Raw genomic sequence first — 22900 nt, 5'->3', positions numbered from 1 at the left:
ATGAAGCAAGAATCAAGAATCCCACCGATGTCAGTGTTTCTCTCCCAACGTTTCCCTCGGTATTCTTAAATATGAATTGGTTCCTTGACCACATATGGGCAGCCTGAGCTACCTCTCCCTTCCCCAAATTAGACACCCTAATAATGTTTACTGACATATTAGCTTAACCAGATAAAATGAATGTAGCTACCACATTATAAGGATCCCATTTTCGGCAGAATTTTGGTTTTGCTCTACATTTCGAACATTAGGGTACCAAATGAAAACATGCATTTTCTGAAAATAAAAGGGAAAAAGTCCTGTGATTTTGATAGGAAAGTGTCGCTATGACTGAAACCCAGAATATGCATGCATACCAGTGCTTCCTATAAGCATTCAGGTTTCATGTAAGTCACTTTTGTTATGTAGCCTTCTGGGAACGTCTTCAAAACAAGTGTATTATTGCAAGTTGCTATTTGGAGTCCTCTCCACATCTATAAGCTTAATGTTTGAACAATGGCAGCTCTCACGGCACATTTGTATACATTCATATACATACATACCCTATCAGCAAGTTACAACTTCCCATTCCATACACTACAGTTGGGGATGATGATGTCAAAGTGTTTAATATAAATAGGACAGTTATTTTTTTTCAGTGTATCTGTAGCAAATCAAATACTCTCTGCATTTAAATCAGTGCAGGGTGAAATGTAGAGAAAATATACAGTATATATCATACAGCAGATAAAGAGCCTTCTGCAATATAATGGGGGTGGGGCTTCAGGCAGTGACTGAAGGTACATACCCCATAAATACACTAGAATAATCCTAATCCCATTTGCCATATTAACAGTGCAAGTGTCCTAACAGCCAGGAACCACGCTGAGACAAGGAATAGGTCTCTAGTGTTTTATTACTGCTACATTAGACAGAAAATCCTAACAAACTGAAGAAGCGTGGGAAAAACCCAGACAGATAAACCACAAAGTCAAGGCAGGTCTGATCTGTGTCTCTTTGAATGGCTGCTTAACTCCTCAGTACTATGCATGCATTTCCCCCCCTGGATAGGGGCCCCCTCCTGCTCACCATCAGTGCTCATGACAGCAAGACAGACAAGTATTGCTCTAATTTCAGTACGCTGTGATGTATACACTTGTGTTAATAGCAGCTGGGTAGGACCTTCATGCACCATTCCCATATCATCCACACATAACCAAAGCAGTGACAACTGAGAACTGTGTTTCTCCTGGTAACTCCTGACTTACATTCTTTCTTGACCAGAAATGACAGAAAATTAGACTATGGATATGAGGGTATAAATAATCTTCTCCTGTTACTTCTCGTTTCTCTTGTATGCATAAACTGGGCACAAATTGCTGGAGAGGAGCACAAGGCCTGTCTTGACAACATCGTGCTTCACTTTCATCACTACTTTTCTCCTGCAGGGTCAGCAATTTGGTGAATTCTTTTTATAGATGTGAGACCACCACATAACCCTTTTGCACAGCAGCTTTACATTTAAATAGCAGTATCAGAACAAATTCTCATGTGCTCTCAACCACTGTATCCAAGAGGTTAGCTTTATACCATTTATTTCCACACTGAAACTAATTAGGAATATTACACTGTTAGCATTTTGTTCTCTTTGACATAGTTTATTCTGCTTGTAACAGTTATTTTGCTAAATTTGTTTATGCAAAAGAAACAGAAAATGCATTATGCCAGTATAATGAGGGACCAACAGGAGAGGCAGGTTAAGCCAAAAAAAAAAAAAAAAAGGATATTTTTAAGCCCTAGTCAAAGGCTTCCCTCGCCCAGGATTCTTCCAAATATCTTGCCTTCCACTGCTGTTAATTGAAGCTGATTCTCCAAAACTCTACAAGGCCACACCATATCAAGTCCAAATCAAGCACAAATGCTACTCATCTACTTGATATTCAGTACAACGTCCCATGGTGCCTTTGTACATACCATCTACTGAGTCACAATGGAGCCCTGCTTTATGCAGCAAAGAACAAGCATCCACATGGGTGAAAATCAAGCTTGCCAGCATTCCTGTATCTGTCTATCTAGATGCCATGTTGGCCACTTGCGATCTCTCGCATATCAGATTATATATATTCAGGCAATACCATTTTTAGTACTCTTATGTCAGTCTAAATTCTTCTGCCTTACCACCTGCAAGCAGAATCCTGTTTCCTCTAGTACCCAGGCAAACGAACCCAACTCATTTTAGTGGGTCAAGAAGTATTTGTTAGCAGCGATCGTTAAGAATAGATGGTTACACATGCCAGGAGAACATTATGGCTGCATTCCTCACAAGGACAAACCACAGGTGTGTGAGAAAGCGGCTGAAGTCCTGTGCATAGAGAAAGTAGTCCCTTGGTTTAGGCAAACAGGGCCTAGGGAAATGGGTGTACTTTTTGCCCATGCATAGAGATGGAGCAGTGAGGAGATAGAAAGGGAAAAGGCACAACATACAACATCCATGAAAACAGACAAGAAAAGCAGAAGAAAGCAGCCTAGTGGCCTTCTCTCAAAAAAAAAATATGGCAGCAGATTAAACCAAGGTCTTGTCCAGAAGAAATCAAGAAGGGGCTGTACACCTTACTGTGCTTCCTCTCATACTGACAGCAGCATCACACCTTGCGCCCCGGCTCCTCTTCAGGTGTTGCACTTCCATCAACACAGTCCCACCGAAATAGGAAGAGAATTGTCCAAAGAAGATGGGAGCTCCATTCCTGTTCTCCTCCATCATCCCCCAAAGGGGAAACAAGATGGGGATTCGCAAAGAGATGGACTCTGCAAATGAAATGCTGGTGCATGGCAGTGAACATGCAAAAAATCAGCACCTTTGCAGCATGCTATGGCGAGAGTAGGGTTACTCCTAGCACAGCCAGAACAAAAGTTTAGGGGCCAGATAAAACTGTTCTGAGGTTAAAGTAAATTAAGCCCAGTGGCCACCAGCTGGTAAGTCCTGTCAGAGCATTACAGCTTCTGGGCCCTCTCAACAATATTCTCTGGTCAAGCCCTAACTGGCACCATAACAAGGCCTCTTACCAAACTGTGCCTCATAGCTCTATCAGTCCTTAGACTGGAATCAGAAGAAAACTACCACTCTTCAGCATCTTTAAACTCATGTTCACCACTCTCTGAGCTCCTTTCACCCTGGAGTCATACAACTTATCCAACAGGCTGTTAGGGGGCAAAGGAACATGGGTTCACATATGCATGTCACTGTATATTCTGACAAGTATCATCAAGGGATGACCTAAAACTACATCTGGTGAGAAATAGCACATCAGAATAAACACTCATGCAGTCTCCCAGAATCACTGGCACTCCGCGTTGCTGTTTCCAACTCATGAAGCCAGAAAAATTCAGGGTCCTCATTTTACAGCACATTGCTTTTAGAAGGAAACCCTTCAAAATACACTACAGAGGTTCCCAAGATATAGCTCCTACACTTGCTATTCTACTAAGGGCCAAGCAATATGGGGCTTTCCAACTCAGTGGTACCCTCCATCATCTATTACTTTGGTCAAACAAGCCACCTAGCCTTTGACATTATTCCCAATACTGTCAGAATTAGAGGTGAGATGAAAGGCATACTTGTTCTTGGAGCCAAGGATAATGAATCAAACCAACAACTTCCTACAACATCCAAGAGGTGAAATATTACTTCAGTATAGTAAAGATGGCTGTCAGTCACCATAAGATCAGAACTTTTGTCATCTGAACATCAACAGGAGCTTATATTCGAGTCTAACAAAAGACTCAATCAATTCTGGTGGCATGGCACAATGCCAGAATCACTACTGTAATGGGATGCAACTTTTCTCCTCTCTATTCTGGTGGAGTTTTCAATAATACTGTCCATGGCCAAAGGAAATACTTTCCTATAGAGTCACAGGAGAACTGAGTGACATACAAGGCATCTCAGATTGCGAGTGAAACCCCAGGTATAATCAGTAGAGTACATCAAACTTCCACAGTTCCTCCACTAGGCCCATTGCCACCCTCCAAAAACAAGCTCGTCCACTCAGGCTGCAGCAGCTGTGAAGGGGGTCAACTCATATCTGGAAACAGTGCATTACAGTCTTGAATGGAAGCAAACAAAACTAACAGAAAATAGATGACAAAGCCAGAATGAAGAGAGAAAGGAAAGAGAAAGAAGAATTGGGTTTGGAAAGGGAAATGGGGTAAGAAGGCTGCAGACTGGGGTGGGGAAAAGGGGAGGGGACCACATTCTCAGGTAAAAAAGTAAACTAGGAACAGAAGCAACAGAAGGAAGAGAAAGGAGAAAACGAGAGGGCATGTTACACCAAGCATCCCACATTTGACAAACACTATCGAGCATCAGGAGAAGGAAGCCCCCCTCCCACCCACTCTGCCTGCCTCTCATCCAGCAAGTGATAAATCTCATCATCTCAAAAGGCACAGCTCTTATTGATTTGTTGGACTTTAGCATTGCTGAGAGACAAAAGAAGGTACCATTTCCCACTCCCAGGGCAAGTAAACGTTGCTGTTTACCCAACGTTTGTGACTCACAAACTCAGCTACTCTGATTCCCCATAGTACTTACGTGCAATTGCAATGACCACAATGGCACAGATCACTCCCAGCATGATCATCATCTAAAGAGAAGAGTTATAATGAGCCCATACATATCCCTCATACAACATCTCCCTTGGCAAGATCAAGGTCTCCCACAAAGATGGACAACAGACCATCTGAAGCTGTTCCAAGCCCATCTTCATTGATCCAACTATCCCAGTACTCTACTCTGGTAAAGGTAAAGGTAAAGGTTTCCCTTGACATTAAGTCCAGACATGTCTGACTCTAGGGGGCGGTGCTCATCTCCGTTTCTAAGCCGAAGAGCCGGCGTTTGTCCGTAGACACTTCTGTGGTCACGTGGCCAGCATGACTAAACAAGAACGCCGTTACCTGCCCGCCGAAGCAGTACCTATTAATCTACTCACATTGGCATGTTTTCGAACTGCTAGGTTGGCAGGAGCTGGGACTAGCAACGGGAGCTCACCCCGTCATGCGGATTCGAACTGCCGACCTTCCGATCGGCAAGCTCAGCACCTCAGTGGTTTAACCTGCAGTGCCACCGTGCCCCTTTACTCTGCCTGGCACTAATTTCCAGGTTCCCGACTACACTTTCTCAGGCATGCCAGCATTTTCCTGGAAACATTCCAAATTGCCCTAGAACTTCAGGCATGCAAAACACTGGGTCTATTTCTGACCTACAGGTCTGCGTCCCCCATTCAGGGACTGAGCTGCGGCTTCATTAAAACAAAGTAGGATTGCCTCAGGAAAAACAATTACTTTTATAAAGGACTGGAAACCCTTTATAGACTTTTGTCTGAAAATGGATAAAAATGAATTGATTTGGGGGATTTATTAAAAAGGTTTGTTTATGGGAAGAAGGGAACCATGATGTAATTTGGGAGGGTGGAAATGGTAATTACAATGTTTGTAACTGCAGCAAAGAAGATCGGAAGGCGCTTCTTCAGATTTTTTTTTCTTTTGTTGTCTTTTATTTCTTCTTTTATTTTCTCATATTTCTTTCTTTTTTCTATTTTTCCTTTTATGTTTCCATAGTTTTTTAGTCGTATGTAAAATTTTAATAAAAATTAAATTAAAAAAAAGTAGGATTACTTCAGACTGCAGCTATACATTCAATGAACCGCCCATTTCCAGCTCACCTTACAGTTCTTCCACCAGTATTTCCTCTTGAGCGCTGCTGCGCTACTTTCAAATACTTGGGCACCAGCTTGCAGGGCATCTGCTCGTTCGTCTAATTCTGAGAGTTTCTGATCTCGCTCCAAAACTTTATCCACATTCACACGCATAATATCCACCACCTGGAGAGAAGGGATAATTAGTTTGCTAGCAGGAGAGAAAGCAGAAGACCACAAAGAACTGCTTCAGTAACTTACTTCTTCCACCTGCGCTTGAGTCTGCTGCAGGCGCCAATTACTGGACAAATTTGACGGTCCAGGGGGGCCCCCAGCATTTTCACCCCCTTCCTGTCCCGCACCTGGGGCTGCTTGCTGAGCTGGATCAGACCTGCGGAGACAGGTCAAGCACAAGAGATGATGCAGGTGCTTATGTCCAATTCTCAGCCAGAAACAAGCACACTAATATATACAATTGTAATTAGCTTTTATTGTTTCTACCACACAAGGCACCCAAGCACCACAACATGGAAAAGACAAAGAGAAGTGTATTCAAAGTTACCAAAGAAGTGGGCCATTCAGGACTCCTGAACTGTTCATCTTTAAAATAAAAACACCTTAAGAAGAAGCTGGAGGACTTAGGTCTAATATAAACAAAAATGATATTGAGTAATAATAGAAATCACACTATCTTACACTGTTGTACTGTTTATTATTTTTTAATGCTTTATGCCATCCAGAGTCTTTAGAAGCGGTGGCCTTCTAAGTTTAACAAATAAATACTTGGTCTGATACTTGGTAATGCAGAAAGTAGTGAAAACCACTAGGTTTCCACAGTGTGAAGGAGAAAGAACTCGGTACCTATTACACAAAAGGAAGCCAGTATATCTCAGATGCAGTCCCTCTCTCTCTCCCCCCCCCCCAAGAGCAACTGTTGGGGTTTTATAGCTCCTCAGAAGTACTGCTAGGAGACAGTGCTGGAGCTTTGCTCTGACCCATCCGGGCTCTTCAGGATATAAGAAATGAAGCGGAGACACAACAAATGAAATGGAAATCCAGTGCATAGCAAGTGATGGTTCAACGGCAGGGCGGTGACATCTTATTTTAGCTGCTACCTTCAGGTCATGGCAGTGTCTCCTGACCAAGAGGAGGCAAGTAAGATGACACAGCTATGACTCAAGGAGTCACCCAACTCTAGCCTTACTTCAGCAACAGAATCTTTAGAAAGGTATAGGAAAAAGGATTATTTAGCTCCCTCATCTTTGGTAAGAAACTATTATTTGAATCATTATCAAGCACTGATTATGAAGTGTGCTGAATACCTGGAATGTACTACTTGAGTAATATTAACAGAACCTGAGTAGATATATGAAGACGGATTCCCATGTCGGCAACCATAAAAGAACTGCTGTGTGACAAGGCAGAAATATTACCAATAAGAAACATTGCTGGATATATTTGGCTTGGCTGCAGCAGCAGGAAGAGGTCAGAGAAATCAACAAACAAATCAGTTCAGAGAACAAGGATGTGTTTTCCCACACAGCAACGGGGGCAGTGGTGCAAACTCATGAAGGTTACAGACTAATGGCTAGACTGGCAAAAAATGCCATCAGATGCTTCAGGCAACGGTTCCAGGCATTCTTGCCATTAGCCCATAGACGAAGGAGGAGAAACGCAATTATGGAAAAGGCAAGGTGTCCCCCAGAGAGAGAACAAAACTTAAGACTTCCTGCTCCACTGTCCAAGCAAAGAAAAGTCTGCAGTCATCTGCATGCAAGCGCCCGTGCGCGCGCACACACACACAATTTTGCTTCTCTCTTCAGCGATGAATCCCCCACCATCTGACTGCTCTTTCAGCAAAGATATTAGGGACCAACTCACAAAACCAGCTATGACAGTACACAGGTTCACATACTGAACCTCCAACGGGAAACCCAGAGTTTGCCACCTTGGCCACACATAACCCTTGCTGCGTTTTTGTCTCTTCATACCGGGACAATCGCCCGTGCTAGCATACATAAACCCTTTCTGCTGTCCCGGCTTTTGATGTCAAGGCAACCTTGGCATTTTCGAAGCTGCCTTCGAGCTTCTGTGTGAAAATCTCTCTCTCCTCCATTGCCACCTATATTTCCGCTCAGGACACCGCTGGAGCCTCCTGGCACATCCCTTACGGATAGGACAGCCCTCGTCTGAACAGAAACTATTCAGCGGCCGGGGTCAGGAATCGCAGAGAGGGGACAGGGAGAAAGACCGAGATGGTGAAGCACCCGCTGCAGCAAGGGAGACCGCGGAGCCTTCAGCTGGGCTGAGGCATCCGTCCCCGCTCCATCTCACTTCGGCACCGGACGACAGAAAAAGAGAAAGTGAGAGGGGGGGCGATGCTGCAATGCGCAACTCGGCAAGCGCCGCAACCGGGCAGGGAAACCGGCAGCGCGCTACAGGAAAGCAAGCAACGACGAGAGCCTCCCGCCGCTACTCACATGGCCGCCCTCGGCTCTAGGAGCCCTGATCTTCCTTTCAGGAGGAAACGCACGAAGCAGCGCGGGGGTCAATGGCCCGCCGGTGGGAACAACCACGCTAGAGGGTCCCCAACAGAAGCGATCGAAGATGACTGCAGCAGGAACCTCGCCCCCGCTCCCGGGTTTTATAGAAGGGGAGGGGCGGTCCTGTCAGCCCCGCCTCGTCACGCAGCGAGCCAATGGAGAGCGCGTTCCTATCACACACAACACACAACACACACCCCGATTGTTGCCGGCAAAACTCCGCGAGCGAATCAGCGTTTCCTGCCTTGCTCTTCTTTAGCACGAAGACTTCAGAGAAGAGGCTGCCGCTCGACAGCGAATCAACGTCGGCTTAATTTGCGTAGTCCCGCCCCTCCAAACTTCTCAGCTATCCTGGGGTTGCAATTCGGAACACACGCGTGAGAATCCCATTAGAGTACCTTCAGCGAGCAGCTCCCTGCTGTAAAAGATTGCACGCAGTTCCTATCTTTCGCTTCTTTTAGATTCTCCTCTTTGGGTGGAAGAAAGAGTGGCCCACTGAACTCCCAGCTATGGCTGGGACAGCAGCAGAGTATTTCTTAGGGAAAAAGTCGTATAGAAATTCTGACATTCCCTTTTGTTTACGGGTAAACCCCCAGTTCTATCCCTTGTGAGGGGAAAAAAGTTTTTAAACAGGCTAAAGAACAACACCCCTATCTAAGAGAGATACATTTGGGGGAATGAGAGATTGAGCATAATTTAAAGAGATTGAGACTTGCTACAGAAAGATTGTATGGGGAATTTCGGTTGCAAAATCCAAATCAGCTTCTACTCATTTTTATCGAAAATTAGAATGACAACGCTGCAGCCACATTCTTCCAAAGCTCCACCAACTTTCCTTAATTCTTTCTGCCTTTTTCTCAGAATGTATAGTCGCTTCATACTGTACTTAAAACCACCAGACCTTAACCACAACTACTACACTTTATGGAGAGAACCGCATTTCCATTAGAATTGGCACTTGCAGGATGGGGTGGTTTTTTTCATGCTTGAAATGTTTTTAAAATAAGGTGTGCGCGCGCGCGCGCGCGCATACCTGTGAGCCTTTGAGTCAGTTTTTGACTCCTGGCGAGTGCTTGGGCAAGTCCCTGCAGTTTTCTTAGCAAGGTTTTTCAGAAGTGATTTGCCAGGACTGGCCCAAGGCCACCCAGCTGGCTTTGTGCCTAAAGTGGGACTAGAACTCACAGTCTCCTGGTTTCTAGCCCATTGCCTTAACCACTGCACCAAACTGGCTCTCTTAAAATAAGGTAGAAGGCGACAATTAGAACTGCTTATCTGGGAGTATGCACCACAGGACAGTGGGTGTTACTTGCCACAGCTGAGACATTATTTTGACTTTTTCAGCTTTTTGTTTGTGAGGTGGCTTAGGGTTGTTCATTACAAGTACACTTAAATTGTATATTTCTCCTTTAATGAAAGGACCAGTCACTTTTGAGATGAGAAAGAAAAAAAAACTGATTCTAATGCTAACCCATACATTTTGTTTTGAAACAATGAGAGTTTCCACACATTATCATTTCCTCATGATGCCTCTGGAGTCCCTTGGAGGCAGTTCAAAAATTGCAGTTGGCTGAAAACACAGCTCACTTCCAAAGGCTGTTTTTATTACATTTAAACATTTCTGCTTTGGGGACAGAATCCCTAGAGAACTCATATTTATCTTCACATGATCCATACACCTAACATTTTCAACAGAAACTTTCAGATGCCACCTCCTTTAATAGGTGGATACAAGGGAAAAATCTTACTTTTCTACCAAGAGGGCTCTTCTAATCTTGTTTTGAGGACCATTTATTTGTTATTTGATCCCAAACATGGAAACAGAGAGGACCATAAATCAAATATTTCACAAAGTTAGCTTATTGATAGATTATGTGCTCATCTTTACAGTATAGCCAATCCAATATAATCAATCCCAAAACTAATACAGTATTTATCTAGGCTCTAACTACACCTGAAATTATGAGTTAATTAAAAGGAAGATACTTTTTGTCTTAATATATCTGTACCAAAACAAAATAATTACAGAAACCTCACTATTAAATACTGTATTTCAGTTTTAAATACCTTGGTTAAGAATTTAATAACTAAGTTGAACTGAGCAATTATGCTTAGGCGAATCAAAGGTGTCAGACTCCCCGCTCAGAAGTTCACAGAACACCCTATTGGGTCACATCCATCTTCCTCAAATTTGTGTCAGCAGACTGCGAGTCGCCAGCAGGGAGGGGGAGCCAGGCTGGAGTGTGAAACATGTTGTTTAGGCTACACCTTTATTGCACAAGGTCATCCGGCCATATACCATCCAAGCCATCTGCTGAAGGAGGGAGGGGTACCGTCCTAACAGTCAGAAATCACGCTGAGATGCGGAGTAGGTCTCTAGTGTTTATTACTGCTACATTAAACAGAATCCTAACAAACTGAAGCATGGGAAAAACCCAGACAGATAAACCCCAAAAGTTAGGGTGAGTCTGATCTGTGTCTCTTTGAATGGCTGCTTAATTCCTCAGTACTACACATGCGTTTTCCCCCCTGGATAGGGGCCCCCTCCTGCTCGCCATCAGTACTCATGACATCACCCTCCCCTCCAGATTCACATTCCATTTCAGCCCCCTCCCTTCCAGAGGCTTGGTAAGAGTCCATGTCTGCTTCTAAGCTCCCAAGGGAACTGGGCAACGATGGAAAGTCTTCAAAGGGAAACTCCTCCAAGGACGAATCAGTGCTGCTCTCCAAGTCTGATAACTCTTCTGGCCCAGGTGGCTGCTGCTGGAAAATAGCTAGATAATTAGAAGAGTCGTCCCCCCTCCCCCCTGGGAAATGCAAGCCCGAGGTGGAGGGCTGTGGTTCCCCCCCCCCTCCTCTGTAACTGGTGTCAAGGCTTCAGGCGGGGGTGGAAAGTGCAAATTTACGAATTCCTCTGCTTGCTCAGCCAAGTGAGGAATCTCTGGTAGAGTGCGAGGTTTGGGTTTGTGAGGGAAAGGTTGATGGAATCGATGAACCAGCGTTGGTTCATGCACATCTCTGGCATTCTCCCACGTGCGCTCTTCCTCAGGGTACCCTTTCCAGTGTATGAAATATTGGATGCCCCTTGCCCTCCTCCTAGAGTCCAGAATTTCCTCGACTTCGTATTCCTCCTCCCCCTCCACAATTACTGGAGGTGGGGGGGCAGTTGTGATTGTAAGGCACTTGGGGGATTCTGGACTCTAGGAGGAGGGCAAGGGTCATCCAATATTTCATACACTGGTCCTTGGCTAGCAAGGCTCTGTGAAAGACTGGATGGATTTTCATGGATGCTGGCAGCTTTAAGCAATAAGCCACTGGATTTATCTCCTGTACCACAGTGAAAGGGCCCACAAACTTAGAGTCCAACTTCTTGGAGGGTCTGGTAGAGGTCAAAAACTTGGTAGAGAGCCACACTTTGTCTCCTACCGCAATCGCTGGCCCCTCTTGTCTGTGAGCATCTGCAGCTCTCTTGTAAGCACTCTTTGCCCTGTTCAGCTGCTCCTTTAACAACTCCTGTGTGGCTTGTTGCTCTTTAAGAAAATCAGCTGCCGCTGGAACAGCTCCCTGCTGGGAGGAGGTGGGCAACACCTGAGGGTTAACCCCGTAGAGTGCTTGGAAAGGAGACATCCTGGTAGAGGATTGCACAGAGTTGTTATAAGTAAATTCTGCCATGGGGAGCAGGGCTGGCCAATTGTCTTGCTGATAAGTGGTGTAACACCTGAGATACTGCTGTAACCATTGGTTAATTTTCTCAGCTTGCCCGTTACTAGCTGGGTGATGCAATGATGATAGGTGGATCTGGACCCCTAATGACTGGAAAAGCGCCCGCCAGAACCTGGAAGTGAACTGAGGGCCTCTGTCACTCACCAAGTGATTTACCATGCCTCTATACCTAAAAACATGGTCCATGAACAACTATGCTGTGGCTTGTGCAGATGGGAGGCCCTTGCAAGGAATAAAATGCGCCATTTTAGTGAAAAGGTCCACCACCACTAGTATGGAAGTCAGCCCCTGGACTGGGGGTAAATCAGTGATGAAATCCATAGAGATTGTATTCCAAGGCCTACTGGGGGTGGGTAGGCGTTGCACAAGCCCTGTGGGCTTCCCTGGGAGAGGCTTGGCTCGTCTACAGGTATGACAAGAAGCCACGTAGCCCTTTATGTCTGCAGTCATCTTAGGCCACCAGTAGTCTCTCAGAGCTCTATGGAGAGTTTTGAAAACACCTCTGTGGCCTGCCGTTTGATGGTCATGGCAAAGTCTCAGTACTTCTTCCCTCGATGAGGGGGGAATGTATAATCGCCCACTATGCCAGAGGATTCCTGCCTCCACATTGAATGGCGAGGCAGTGTCTTGTGGGCCCCTCTGGAGGTCACCCATCCTGGCCCTGGCATACTGGTCATGTTGCTGCTGAGCTCTGACTCTTGTAAATAGGTCCTCTGCTTGTCTGCCTGCTGCTAAAATCTCTGTCTGGTTCTCCCTCATAGACTGATCAAAGTTGTGAGGTTGTAATATAGTAGCCTGTACCTCCTGGTGAGTGGCGGGGGTTGCCTGAATGGATTGAGAGAGGGCATCTGCCAAGCAGTTTTGCACCCCGGGGACATAAGAAATGACAAAATTGAAACAGGAGAAAAACTGGCTCCATCTGATTTGGCGTGGGGTGAGGGATCTGGTGTTTTGTAGAAGCTGTAAATTCTTGTGATCGGTGCAAACTTCCACAGGAAAGGTTGCACCTTCTAGCCAGTGCCTCCACTCTTGGAGTGCTGCTTTAATTGCTAGCAACTCCTTGTTAAAAACATCATAGTTTCTCTCTGCTGGTGAGAGTATGCGTGGAAAAAAGGCACAAGGAAGTAATGTATTCTCAGTTTTGTTTGTATATTGCAATAACACCACCCCAATGGCAATATCGGAAGCATCTGAATGCATTATGAATTGCTTCGTGGGATCAGGGTGTTTTAACAGCGGCTGGGATGCAAAGAGTTGCTTGAATTCTTGGAAGGCTGCTTGCTCTCTCCCCCCAAATGAATTTTGATCCTTTCTTCAAAAGCTGTGTGAGGGGTCTAGCCCTGTCACTAGAGTTTTTTATGAACCGCCTGTAGAAATTGCAAAATCCTAGGAATCTTTGTACATCTTTAACATTTCAGAGGGGTTGCCAAGAGAGAATTGCCTGGACCTTAGAAGGATCCATGGATATGCCTTCTGTTGATACCTTATAGCCCAGGAAATGTAATTCAGTTAAATCGAAGGCACACTTCTCTAGCTTGGCGAACAGCTTGTTCTCTCTCAGTCTTTGTAAGACATTACGTACATGAGTTACATGAGTTGTAGCATCCTCAGAGAATATTAATATGTCATCTAGATAAATGACCAGATACTTATCTAGTAAATCAGAGAAAATTTGATTCATAAATCGGGAAAATATGGCTCCTGCATTAGACAAGCCAAAGGGCAAAACAAGGTACTCAAATTTACCAAACCTGGTGTCGAAAGCAGTCAGATATTCGCGCCCCTCTTTCATCCGGATCAGGTTGTACGCATTCCTGAGGTCCAACCTGGTAAAAATGCGTGCTTTCTGTAAGCGATCCAGCAGATCAGATATTCTTCAGCAAAGGATCGTTACCTTGTCGTGGTGCTGGAGCTTGAGCACCTCAATGATGCCATGAGCTAAACCGTGAAGGGCCACCCAAGACGGGAAGGTCATGACAGAGAGGTCAGACTAAATGCGATCCCTGGGGAAGGTAATGGCAACCCACCCCAGTATTCTTGCCATGAAAACTAAATGGATCAGTACAACCAGAGATATGTCGGTATACCATCGGAAGATGAGACCCCCAGGTCGGAAGATGGTCAAAATGCTACCGGGGAGGAACAGAGGATGAGTTCAACTAGCCCCAGACGTGATGACGCAGCTAGCTCAAAGCCGAAAGGACGGCTAGTGGCCGACGGTGCTGGTGGTGAACGGCGAATCCGATGTTCTAAGGATCAACACACCATTGGAACCTGGAATGTAAGATCTATGAGCCAGGGCAAATTGGATGTCGTTATTGGTGAGATGTCAAGATTCAAGATAGACATTTTGGGTGTCAGTGAACTGAAATGGACTGGAATGGGCCACTTCACATCAAATGACCACCAGATCTACTACTGTGGACAAGAGGACCACAGAAGAAATGGAGTAGCCTTCATAATTAATAGTAAAGTGGCTAAAGCAGTGCTTGGATACAATCCAAAAAATGACAGAATGATCTCAATTCAAATTCAGGGCAAGCCATCTAACATCACAGTGATCCAAATATACGCCCCAACCACAGATGCTGAAGAAGCTGAAGTAGAGCAGTTCTATGAGGATGTGCAGCACCTACTGGACAACACACCTAAAAGAGATGTTATTTTCATCACAGGAGACTGGAATGCTAAGGCGGGCAGTCAAATGACACCTGGAATTAGAGGTAAGTATGGCCTGGGAGAACAAAACGAAGCAGGACATAGGCTGATAGAATTTTGCCAAGACAATTCACTCTGCATAACAAACACTCTCTTCCAACAACCTAAGAGACGGCTTTATACATGGATTCACCAGATGGATAACACCGAAATCAGATTGACTACATCCTTTGCAGCCAAAGCTGGCAGACATCTGTACAGTCGGTAAAAACAAGACCTGGAGCTGACTGTAGTTCAGATCACGAACTTCTTCTTGCACAATTTAGGATCAGACTAAAGAGATTAGGGAAGACCCACAGATCAGCTAGATATGAGCTCACTAATATTCCTAAGGAATATGCAGTGGAGGTGAAGAATAGATTTAAGGGACTGGACTTAGTAGATAGGGTCCCGGAAGAACTCTGGACAGAAGTTCGCAGCATTGTTCAGGAGGCGGCAACAAAATACATCCCAAAGAAAGAGAAAACCAAGAAGGCAAAATGGCTGTCTGCTGAGACACTAGAAGTAGCCCAAGAAAGAAGGAAAGCAAAAGGCAACAGTGATAGGGGGAGATATGCCCAATTAAATGCAAAATTCCAGAGCTTAGCCAGAAGAGATGAGGAATTATTTTTAAACAAGCAATGTGCGGAAGTGGAAGAAGACAATAGAATAGGAAGGACAAGAGACCTCTTCCAGAAAATTAGAAACATCGGAGGTAAATTCCAGGCCAAAATGGGTATGATCAAAAGCAAAGATGGCAAGGACCTAACAGAAGAAGAAGAGATCAAGAAAAGGTGGCAAGAATATACAGAAGACCTGTATAGGAAGGATAACAATATCGGGGATAGCTTTGACGGTGTGGTCAGTGAGCTAGAGCCAGACATCCTGAAGAGTGAGGTTGAGTGGGCCTTAAGAAGCATTGCTAATAAGAAGGCAGCAGGAGATGATGGCATCCCAGCTGAACTGTTCAAAATCTTGCAAGATGATGCTGTCAAGGTAATGCATACTATATGCCAGCAAATTTGGAAAACACAAGAATGGCCATTGGATTGGAAAAAATCAACTTATATCCCCATACCAAAAAAGGGAAACACTAAAGAATGTTCAAACTATCGAACAGTGGCACTCATTTCACATGCCAGTAAGGTAATGCTCAAGATCCTTCAAGGTAGACTTCAGCAGTTCATGGAGCGAGAATTGCCAGATGTACAAGCTGGCTTTAGAAAAGGCAGAGGAACTAGAGACCAAATTGCCAATATCCGCTGGATAATGGAAAAAGCCAGGGAGTTTCAGAAAAACATCTATTTCTGTATTATTGACTATTCTAAAGCCTTTGACTGTGTGGACCATAACAAATTGTGGCAAGTTCTTAGTGGTATGGGGATACCAAGTCATCTTGTCTGCCTCCTGAGGAATCTGTATAAGGACCAAGTAGCAACGGTAAGAACAGACCACAGAACAACGGACTGGTTTAAGATTGGGAAAGGAGTACGGCAGGGCTGTATACTCTCACCCTACCTATTCAACTTGTATGCAGAACACATCATGTGACATGCTGGGCTTGAGGAATCCAAGGCTGGAGTTAAAATCGCTGGAAGAAACATTAACAATCTCAGATATGCAGATGATACCACTTTGATGGCTGAAAGCGAAGAGGAACTGAGGAGCCTTATGATGAAGGTGAAAGAAGAAAGTGCAAAAGCTGGCTTGCAGCTAAACCTCAAAAAAACCAAGATTATGGCAACCAGCTTGATTGATAACTGGCAAATAGAGGGAGAAAATGTAGAAGCAGTGAAAGACTTTGTATTTCTGGGTGCGAAGATTACTGCAGATGCTGACTGCAGTCAGGAAATCAGAAGACGCTTAATCCTTGGGAGAAAAGCAATGACAAATCTCAATAAAATAGTTAAGAGCAGAGACATCACACTGACAACAAAGGCCCACATAGTTAAAGCAATGGTGTTCCCCGTAGTAACATATGGCTGCGAGAGCTGGACCATAAGGAAGGCTGAGAGAAGGAAGATCGATGCTTTTGAACTGTGGTGTTGGAGGAAAATTCTGAGAGTGCCTTGGACTGCAAGAAGATCAAACCAGTCCATCCTCCAGGAAATAAAGCCAGACTGCTCACTTGAGGGAACGATATTAAAGGCAAAACTGAAATACTTTGGCCACATAATGAGAAGACAGGACACCCTGGAGAAGATGCTGATGCTAGGGAGAATGGAAGGCAAAAGGAAGAGGGGCCGACCAAGGGCAAGATGGATGGATGATATTCTAGAGGTGACGGACTTGTCCCTGGGGGAGCTGGGGGTGTCGACAGCCGACAGGAAGCTCTGGCGTGTGCTGGTCCATGAAGTCACAAAGAGTCGGAAGCGACTAAACGAATAAACAACAACAACAGATCAGATATTAGGGGCAGTGGATAAGTTTCTTTTTTTGTGAGTTTATTTAAAAAACTGAAATTGTGGACCCCTCTCATGGGTGCCTCCTGGTTTGCCAGTGCCAACGGGTCAGGCTTCTTTGGTACAAAGAAGGTAGGAGCAGACGCTGGAGAAGTAGATGGTCGGATGAAACCCTTTTGGAGATTAGAATCCAAGTAACCCTTTAAGGTGGCTAGTTCCTTGGGGGACATGGGATATTGTTTCCTTGCTGGAATCCTGGCTCCTGGTATCAACTCAATGGTGCAATCACAGTCCCTATGGGGGGGGTAATGCTGTGGCCCCTTGTTTGCTGAAAACGTCTGCGAAATCTGCACACTTGGCTGGCAACTGGAACCCCCCCTGCTTCCGTTACTGCGTTGGTTGCTGAAGAGAGGAGAGCGGCTTGAATCTTGTGGTGCTGGCATTCCTTAGCTGGGAAGGAGATTACTCCCATAGTCCAGTTCAGCAATGGGTTGTGGATCTTCAGCCAAGGTGTGCCCAGGACTACAGGCACATTAAGTGATGCAGTAACATAAAGTTGGATCCACTCAGTGTGGTCTCCCGTTGTTAGTTGCACTGGTTCTGTGAACCTTCTAATCGGCCCTGCCTTGAGGGGCTGGCCGTCAATGGTCTCCAGTTCTATGGGACGTGGCAATTCTATGGTCGGGATGTTGAAGTCTTCTACAGTCTGTAGATCAATAAAATTGGTTGAAGCTCCGGAATCCACGAGGGCCTCTAGCTTGACCTGGTGCTCTGGGTTTACGCGCATTATTACTGGTAAGTAGTAAAAGGAGTGCCTGGAATCCTCGGAATGAGCCCTTCTTAATTGATTGATGGTCTCCCTCTGTGGAGGGAGACTGACGGAGTTTCCCTGGTTGGAAGTAGAGGCGGAGGTGGCTCTTGTTTCAGCTGCTTGCCCTAGGGCTCTTATGGAATTTGCTTGGTTTCTCGCTGGGCAAGCTCTCACCATGTGCCCCTGGACTCCGCAGTAGAAACAGAGGGCTCTCTCTCTCCTTCTCTGTCTCTCAGCCTCAGAAGTAAGCCTCCTGCTCACCCTGATCTGCATCGGCTCCTCTGGTCCTGAGTAAGGAAGTGCTGTGGAGAGGGCTGGAAATCCTGGGAGCGTCCTGAGGCCCCTGCCTCTCCCCGGCTGCATCTGTCTGAGCTCTTCTAGCCTGGCATCTATGACCACAGACAACTGATATAAGGCTTCTAGGATAGCTGGTGTTCCCTGGCGCACTAATTCATTCTTAATTTCTTCATCCAGCCCCTGTTTGAATTGGTCCTTCAAGGCACTCTCATTCCAGTCCAGATCTCCTGCTAACAGCTTGAAATCAGCAATGTAGATTCCCACTCTCTTGTTGCCTTGCTTGAGCTTCCGAATTTCCCGGCTGGCAGTGACCTCTCTGATCAGGTTGTCAAAGTGTGCTCGGAACCCTGCCAGAAAATTCTGGTAGTCATTGAGAATTGGGTCATTGTTCTCCACCATGTTCTCCACCATTTGGCTGCTGGGCCCTTTAGCAGACTTAAAATGAAGGTGACCGGTTGTCTGTGGGAAACTCTGCCGGTCTGCTGTCGAAAAACATTGTGCACTGTGTGAGAAAAGTTCTCAACTGTCCTGCTTCTCCTCCAAACTTCTCTGGTAGACTGCCCTGGGATCTCAAGACTATTTGTGGAGCTGCTGCTGCTGCTGCTGCTGGCACCGGTTGTGGGTTAATCGGAGCTGGTTGTTGTAACTGCTGTAGCATTGCAGCTTGTAATGTGTTGATCTGGGATCTACTTGTTGTTGGTGTTGTTGCAGGGCTGCTGCCAATTGTTGGATGGCTTGCCGAATTTCCTGGTTTTCTGAAGACATTTTCCAAATGTCTCTCCTTTATTTTCTTGTTCCTCCCTCTTTCGATGGGAGTAGGAGTTTGTTAGGATTGATGTCCTAACAGTCAGAAATCACGCTGAAACGAGGAGTCGGTCTCTAGTGTTTATTACTGCTACATTAAACAGAATCCTAACAAACTGAAGAAGCGTGGGAAAAACCCAGACAGATAAAACCCCAAAAGTTAGGGCGGGTCTGATCTGTGTCTCTTTGGATGGCTGCTTAATTCCTCAGTCCTACGCATGCATTTTCCCCCCTGAATAGGGGCCCCCTCCTGCTCACCATCAGTACTCATGACAGGTAAATACTTTTGTGGGTGGAATGGGGGAATTAAGGGGTTTGAGTTGAAACTGTAGAACAAGCAGGAAAAAGCTCATTCACAACTTTGAATGTAGATCGGACGCTTCGCTTCATTAAAACAGTTAAAAGAGCCCAAGCCTCTAGACTATCATTGTGTGAATGCTCGAGCGCCCAGGTCCTGACAGCAGGTTTGCATTCTTGGTGAAATATAAACTATGTGAATAAACAGGTCTCTTTTTGGAAAGATTTGTTTTAGAAGGCATGTAATAACTATTTAGAATGTTTTTTATTTGAATAAATTATAAACACAAAATACTATGCTAAGCAATAATACAAATTGCATTGTATTACACAACATACTAACTCAGCCAATAAAGTGTGAGCTTATCACATAGTTTCAGATGAATTCCTAGATAATGCAACCAAAAGTAGTGTGAATATAACATAAAAATAATGAGAAGAATCAGTTTGGCACTTGAAATTCTGAGGCATTTATTATTTTCCATACTGCAGTCAACTGTATCCTTTTTGGGAGTATTTAAGTCTAAGATGTTATCAGTGTGTAGGTGTGTTAGGTCTGTGGAAATCACTCAGTAAGACTCTTCACAGGCAAAGTACCCTTCTGAATCTTGAAGTCATAAAGCAGCTCCAGCACGGCTACTATGAGGCTGTCCCACGGTCTTCTGGGTGTACTGTACGTGCTCAAAAGACTGTCATTTAAAAAATACAGCCCATAATTACGGAACATTTGCCAATCCCTGATCTAAGCACTAGATTATTTTAACAAACTCTTTGGACTAGATACTTGTTTATAAATTTTTCCTATCATAATTTGAAGGAGTTTAGCAGTGCTAAGGACAAGACCTTCTCAGCGGTGGCTCCACAGAAGTCATGTGCTCTTTTCAATGAAATATAACAAGTTTCCTCTCTCTCTTTTATAACATTAGCTTAATGTTTCTGCTCAGTTTTTAAACTATACATACATCAGTTGTTTCATGCTATCTCCAAAACTGTTTTTTCCTATTATACTGATAGTTCATAATGTGGGAGTGGGCAACTTTGGCATCACAGACCACACATTTATTTTTAAAATATTTTTAAATGTTTTTTGGGAAGGGACTGAAGACCATAGGAAATATAGTTGGTAGCATGTTGTCAGTATAGTGGGTGAAGGTCAACTTAGGAATCCAATTTTTGGGAACTAGGTAAGTTTTAAAGGAGAGTATAAGCAAGTGCCTTAACCTTACCAGGGGTTTGGGACACTCCCTTTTCCCCTTATGTTTCTTCAAATCCCATGAAAAATGGATCTGATTTGATGGGGATTAGTGGGATATCAAGTGGCATGCTGCTTCTTAAGGAATCAAATTTGCCTCTTAATTGTATAAAACACAACCCCCATTAACAGCTAACATACACATTCACTTTAAAAAGGCAAACATATGTACAGCATTGACAAAAGAATCCTACTTCTCCTAATCATTCTATTCAGCTCCTTGGAAGATTCCTCTACTGCCATCTCTAACACACCTTGACTCTTTCTAATCTCCAGCTTAATTTTAATTTAAACAAGTAAGGCCCAGCTGCCATTTTGATTTTCAGCACACCAGCATCCCTTAACTGAAGCAGTGAAAATCTTTTTTAATAAAAAGCAGGAGAGACAGAGAGGGTTATATGTACAAATGGATGTATCTACTTGTATCATATTAAGGACCATTTGTATTTCAGTTTCATTGCAATAGACACACAAAACTGAAGTCACTTCTATCACAAGAAGAATCAAATACTGTACTAAAACATCTAAAACATGGGTGGTGGGTGTTCTACCTAAAACCTAAGTGGAAAAAACACTCAGATGGTTAGAGACAAAGAGGAGGCAATATAAAAAGATGAAATTTATTATTTGCAATTATATTTTAACCAGGTTGGCAAACAACCATTAAAAATTATCCCGTCCTTAAACTGCTGCACTCTTTTGACTGAAATACACATGAAATCAAAATTGCTTGAATGATACTTCTAAGGAATGGCATATCAACACACTGAATTGAAGTATTTTGATTAATGAAGTGAAAGAAAAATAACTGGAAACAGAAAATAATTCAAAAGACGAACAAGATGACGATGACGACGTTTGGACAGCTTCACACAGCTACCAGTTTCAGCACATTAGAGCCACTAAGAAATATTTCCAGAAATGCACAATCGTTGGGGGAATAAATGTTGTTACAGAGAACCCGCTCTTAGCGACGCAGTCCATAGCGATTGTAACGCTTGTACAAGAATTTAATTCTCTTATTCAGATTATGGTAATCTTCAACAAACATTCGGTCACCCACCATTTTCTTTTTGCGAATGCATCTCTGCAGCTCATTCCCCCTCCAGCCACGTAGCCATATGGGCCCTACAATCAAGTCCTTGGGGTGGGCCTTGAAATCCCCTAAAAAGAAAAAAAAAAGATACGTTTTGGAATTCCATCACTATGATTTTCAAAAGAGAAGTTTACTCAGTAAGTGGCCCATTTTTTGATCACAGACTTTTACCAACTTCAACTTCACAAGCATTCCCTTGCTCCTCAAAATATCCATCTGAATTTTAAGCAAATAAAAATGTCTTTCCATTCAACTTTCTTATCAAAAGACATCTGCTTTTCTCAGATTAGGAGCTTCCATGAAAATTTCCCTCTTCCAAGATCCAAGAAAGGAGAAAAAAAGAAAGATCCTTTAAACACCTGCTAGAATCACTGGAAAAGTTTGCAGGGAGCTTGCGGGATGGCGGACTAGAGATATCTCCCCTACACGTGCTGTTATTGGAAGAAGACAGGTTGTTGGTAGGGAGAATCTACTGTATCTGCTTCACAGAGTGATGCTTAACTAATATTTACCCAGAATTCCAATATTATCGTAGACACCAAAGAGGGCTCGTTTCTCATTCCATCTGTCAACCACTTTTGGAGAAGGCGGCTCTTTCACAAGAAATGAGTTAGGAACTCCTGATTAAAAAAAAAAGCCAGGAAAATTAGTCAATGTCACTGTAAAAGATTGCCTTTGAAAGTCTTCCTTTGGCAACTCAACAGTTGGAGCTTTTATGCTGCATATTTATAGACCAAGCCTTATATAAAGCCTCAGGTTAAATCCATATGTAGAAGGCTTAGTTCAAAGCCTTCTAATGCTACAGTATCACTGGACTGCTTTAGAAAATAAATTCACTTAAATCCTTAAACCACAAATTATTTGTAAAGAATGCCTAGTCAACCATCACAAGAGCGTTACTGCAACAGTAGTTACTAACAAGACTGCAAATGAACAACTTTTGGACTAAGTAGCCCTACAAAGAGCACATTACTGTATAAGGTAGCAGTTTATGAACTAAGCCACCCCTATCCAGGAAATGGCAGAGCTCCTATATCAGGGTTTCTCAACCAGGGTTCCATGGAACTCTAGGGTTCCACAAGAAATCACTAGAGGTCTCCTGGGAGATCATGATTTATTTAAAAAATTATTTCAAATTTGGGCAGCTTCACATTAAAGAGGTACGTTTCATTCTTGATTTTTAGTTAAAAACAGTTAATGCATATATACAAGCCTACACATGAAACAAATATAATAATTTTGTAACTTCTGGCACATATTTGAGCCTGAATGTGCAGGGGTTCCCTGAGGCCTGAAAAATATTTCAAGGGTT

At 44.0% G+C, this 22900-nt stretch overlaps 2 protein-coding genes across 3 annotated transcripts in view; both read right to left on the bottom strand.

The window, feature by feature from the left end:
* MRPL51 (mitochondrial ribosomal protein L51) overlaps window positions 1-22900 on the bottom strand; it is a 377933-nt gene that overhangs the window by 354472 nt on the left and 561 nt on the right. The window contains exons 2-3 of one of the 2 annotated variants that reach the window (XR_010067297.1): window positions 22101-22208; window positions 21260-21656 (exon numbers count right to left, since the gene is read on the bottom strand). Coding sequence is in view for 1 of the 2 variants with exons in the window: in XM_063294718.1 (XP_063150788.1) it covers window positions 21460-21656; window positions 22101-22208 (305 nt within the window). In the remaining variant the exon portion in view is untranslated. Of the gene's footprint in view, window positions 1-21098; window positions 21657-22100; window positions 22209-22900 lie in introns of those variants that run through there. The other variant, XM_063294718.1, reaches the window with a different exon arrangement.
* VAMP1 (vesicle associated membrane protein 1) lies at window positions 1542-8281 on the bottom strand. Its single transcript, XM_063294701.1, has 5 exons — window positions 8150-8281; window positions 5931-6060; window positions 5697-5855; window positions 4568-4619; window positions 1542-4250 (listed from the first exon to the last, which is right to left on the bottom strand). Coding segments are annotated over exons 1-5 (360 nt in total). The 5' UTR covers window positions 8152-8281; the 3' UTR covers window positions 1542-4233.

This window comes from Candoia aspera, chromosome 2, assembly GCF_035149785.1.
Source record: "Candoia aspera isolate rCanAsp1 chromosome 2, rCanAsp1.hap2, whole genome shotgun sequence".
NCBI classification, from domain to species: Eukaryota; Metazoa; Chordata; class Lepidosauria; order Squamata; family Boidae; genus Candoia; species Candoia aspera.
This window is presented reverse-complemented; position numbering and strand designations above follow the sequence as displayed.

Excerpts from the sequence above, each read along its gene's own strand:
- VAMP1 (XM_063294701.1), bottom strand. Across the intron at positions 5,856-5,930 it reads CTCAAGCGCAGGTGGAAGAA|GTGGTGGATATTATGCGTGT; the intron begins GTAAGTTACTGA and ends CCTTCTCTCCAG. Across the intron at positions 4,620-5,696 it reads ACTGGTGGAAGAACTGTAAG|ATGATGATCATGCTGGGAGT; the intron begins GTGAGCTGGAAA and ends TCTTCTCTTTAG.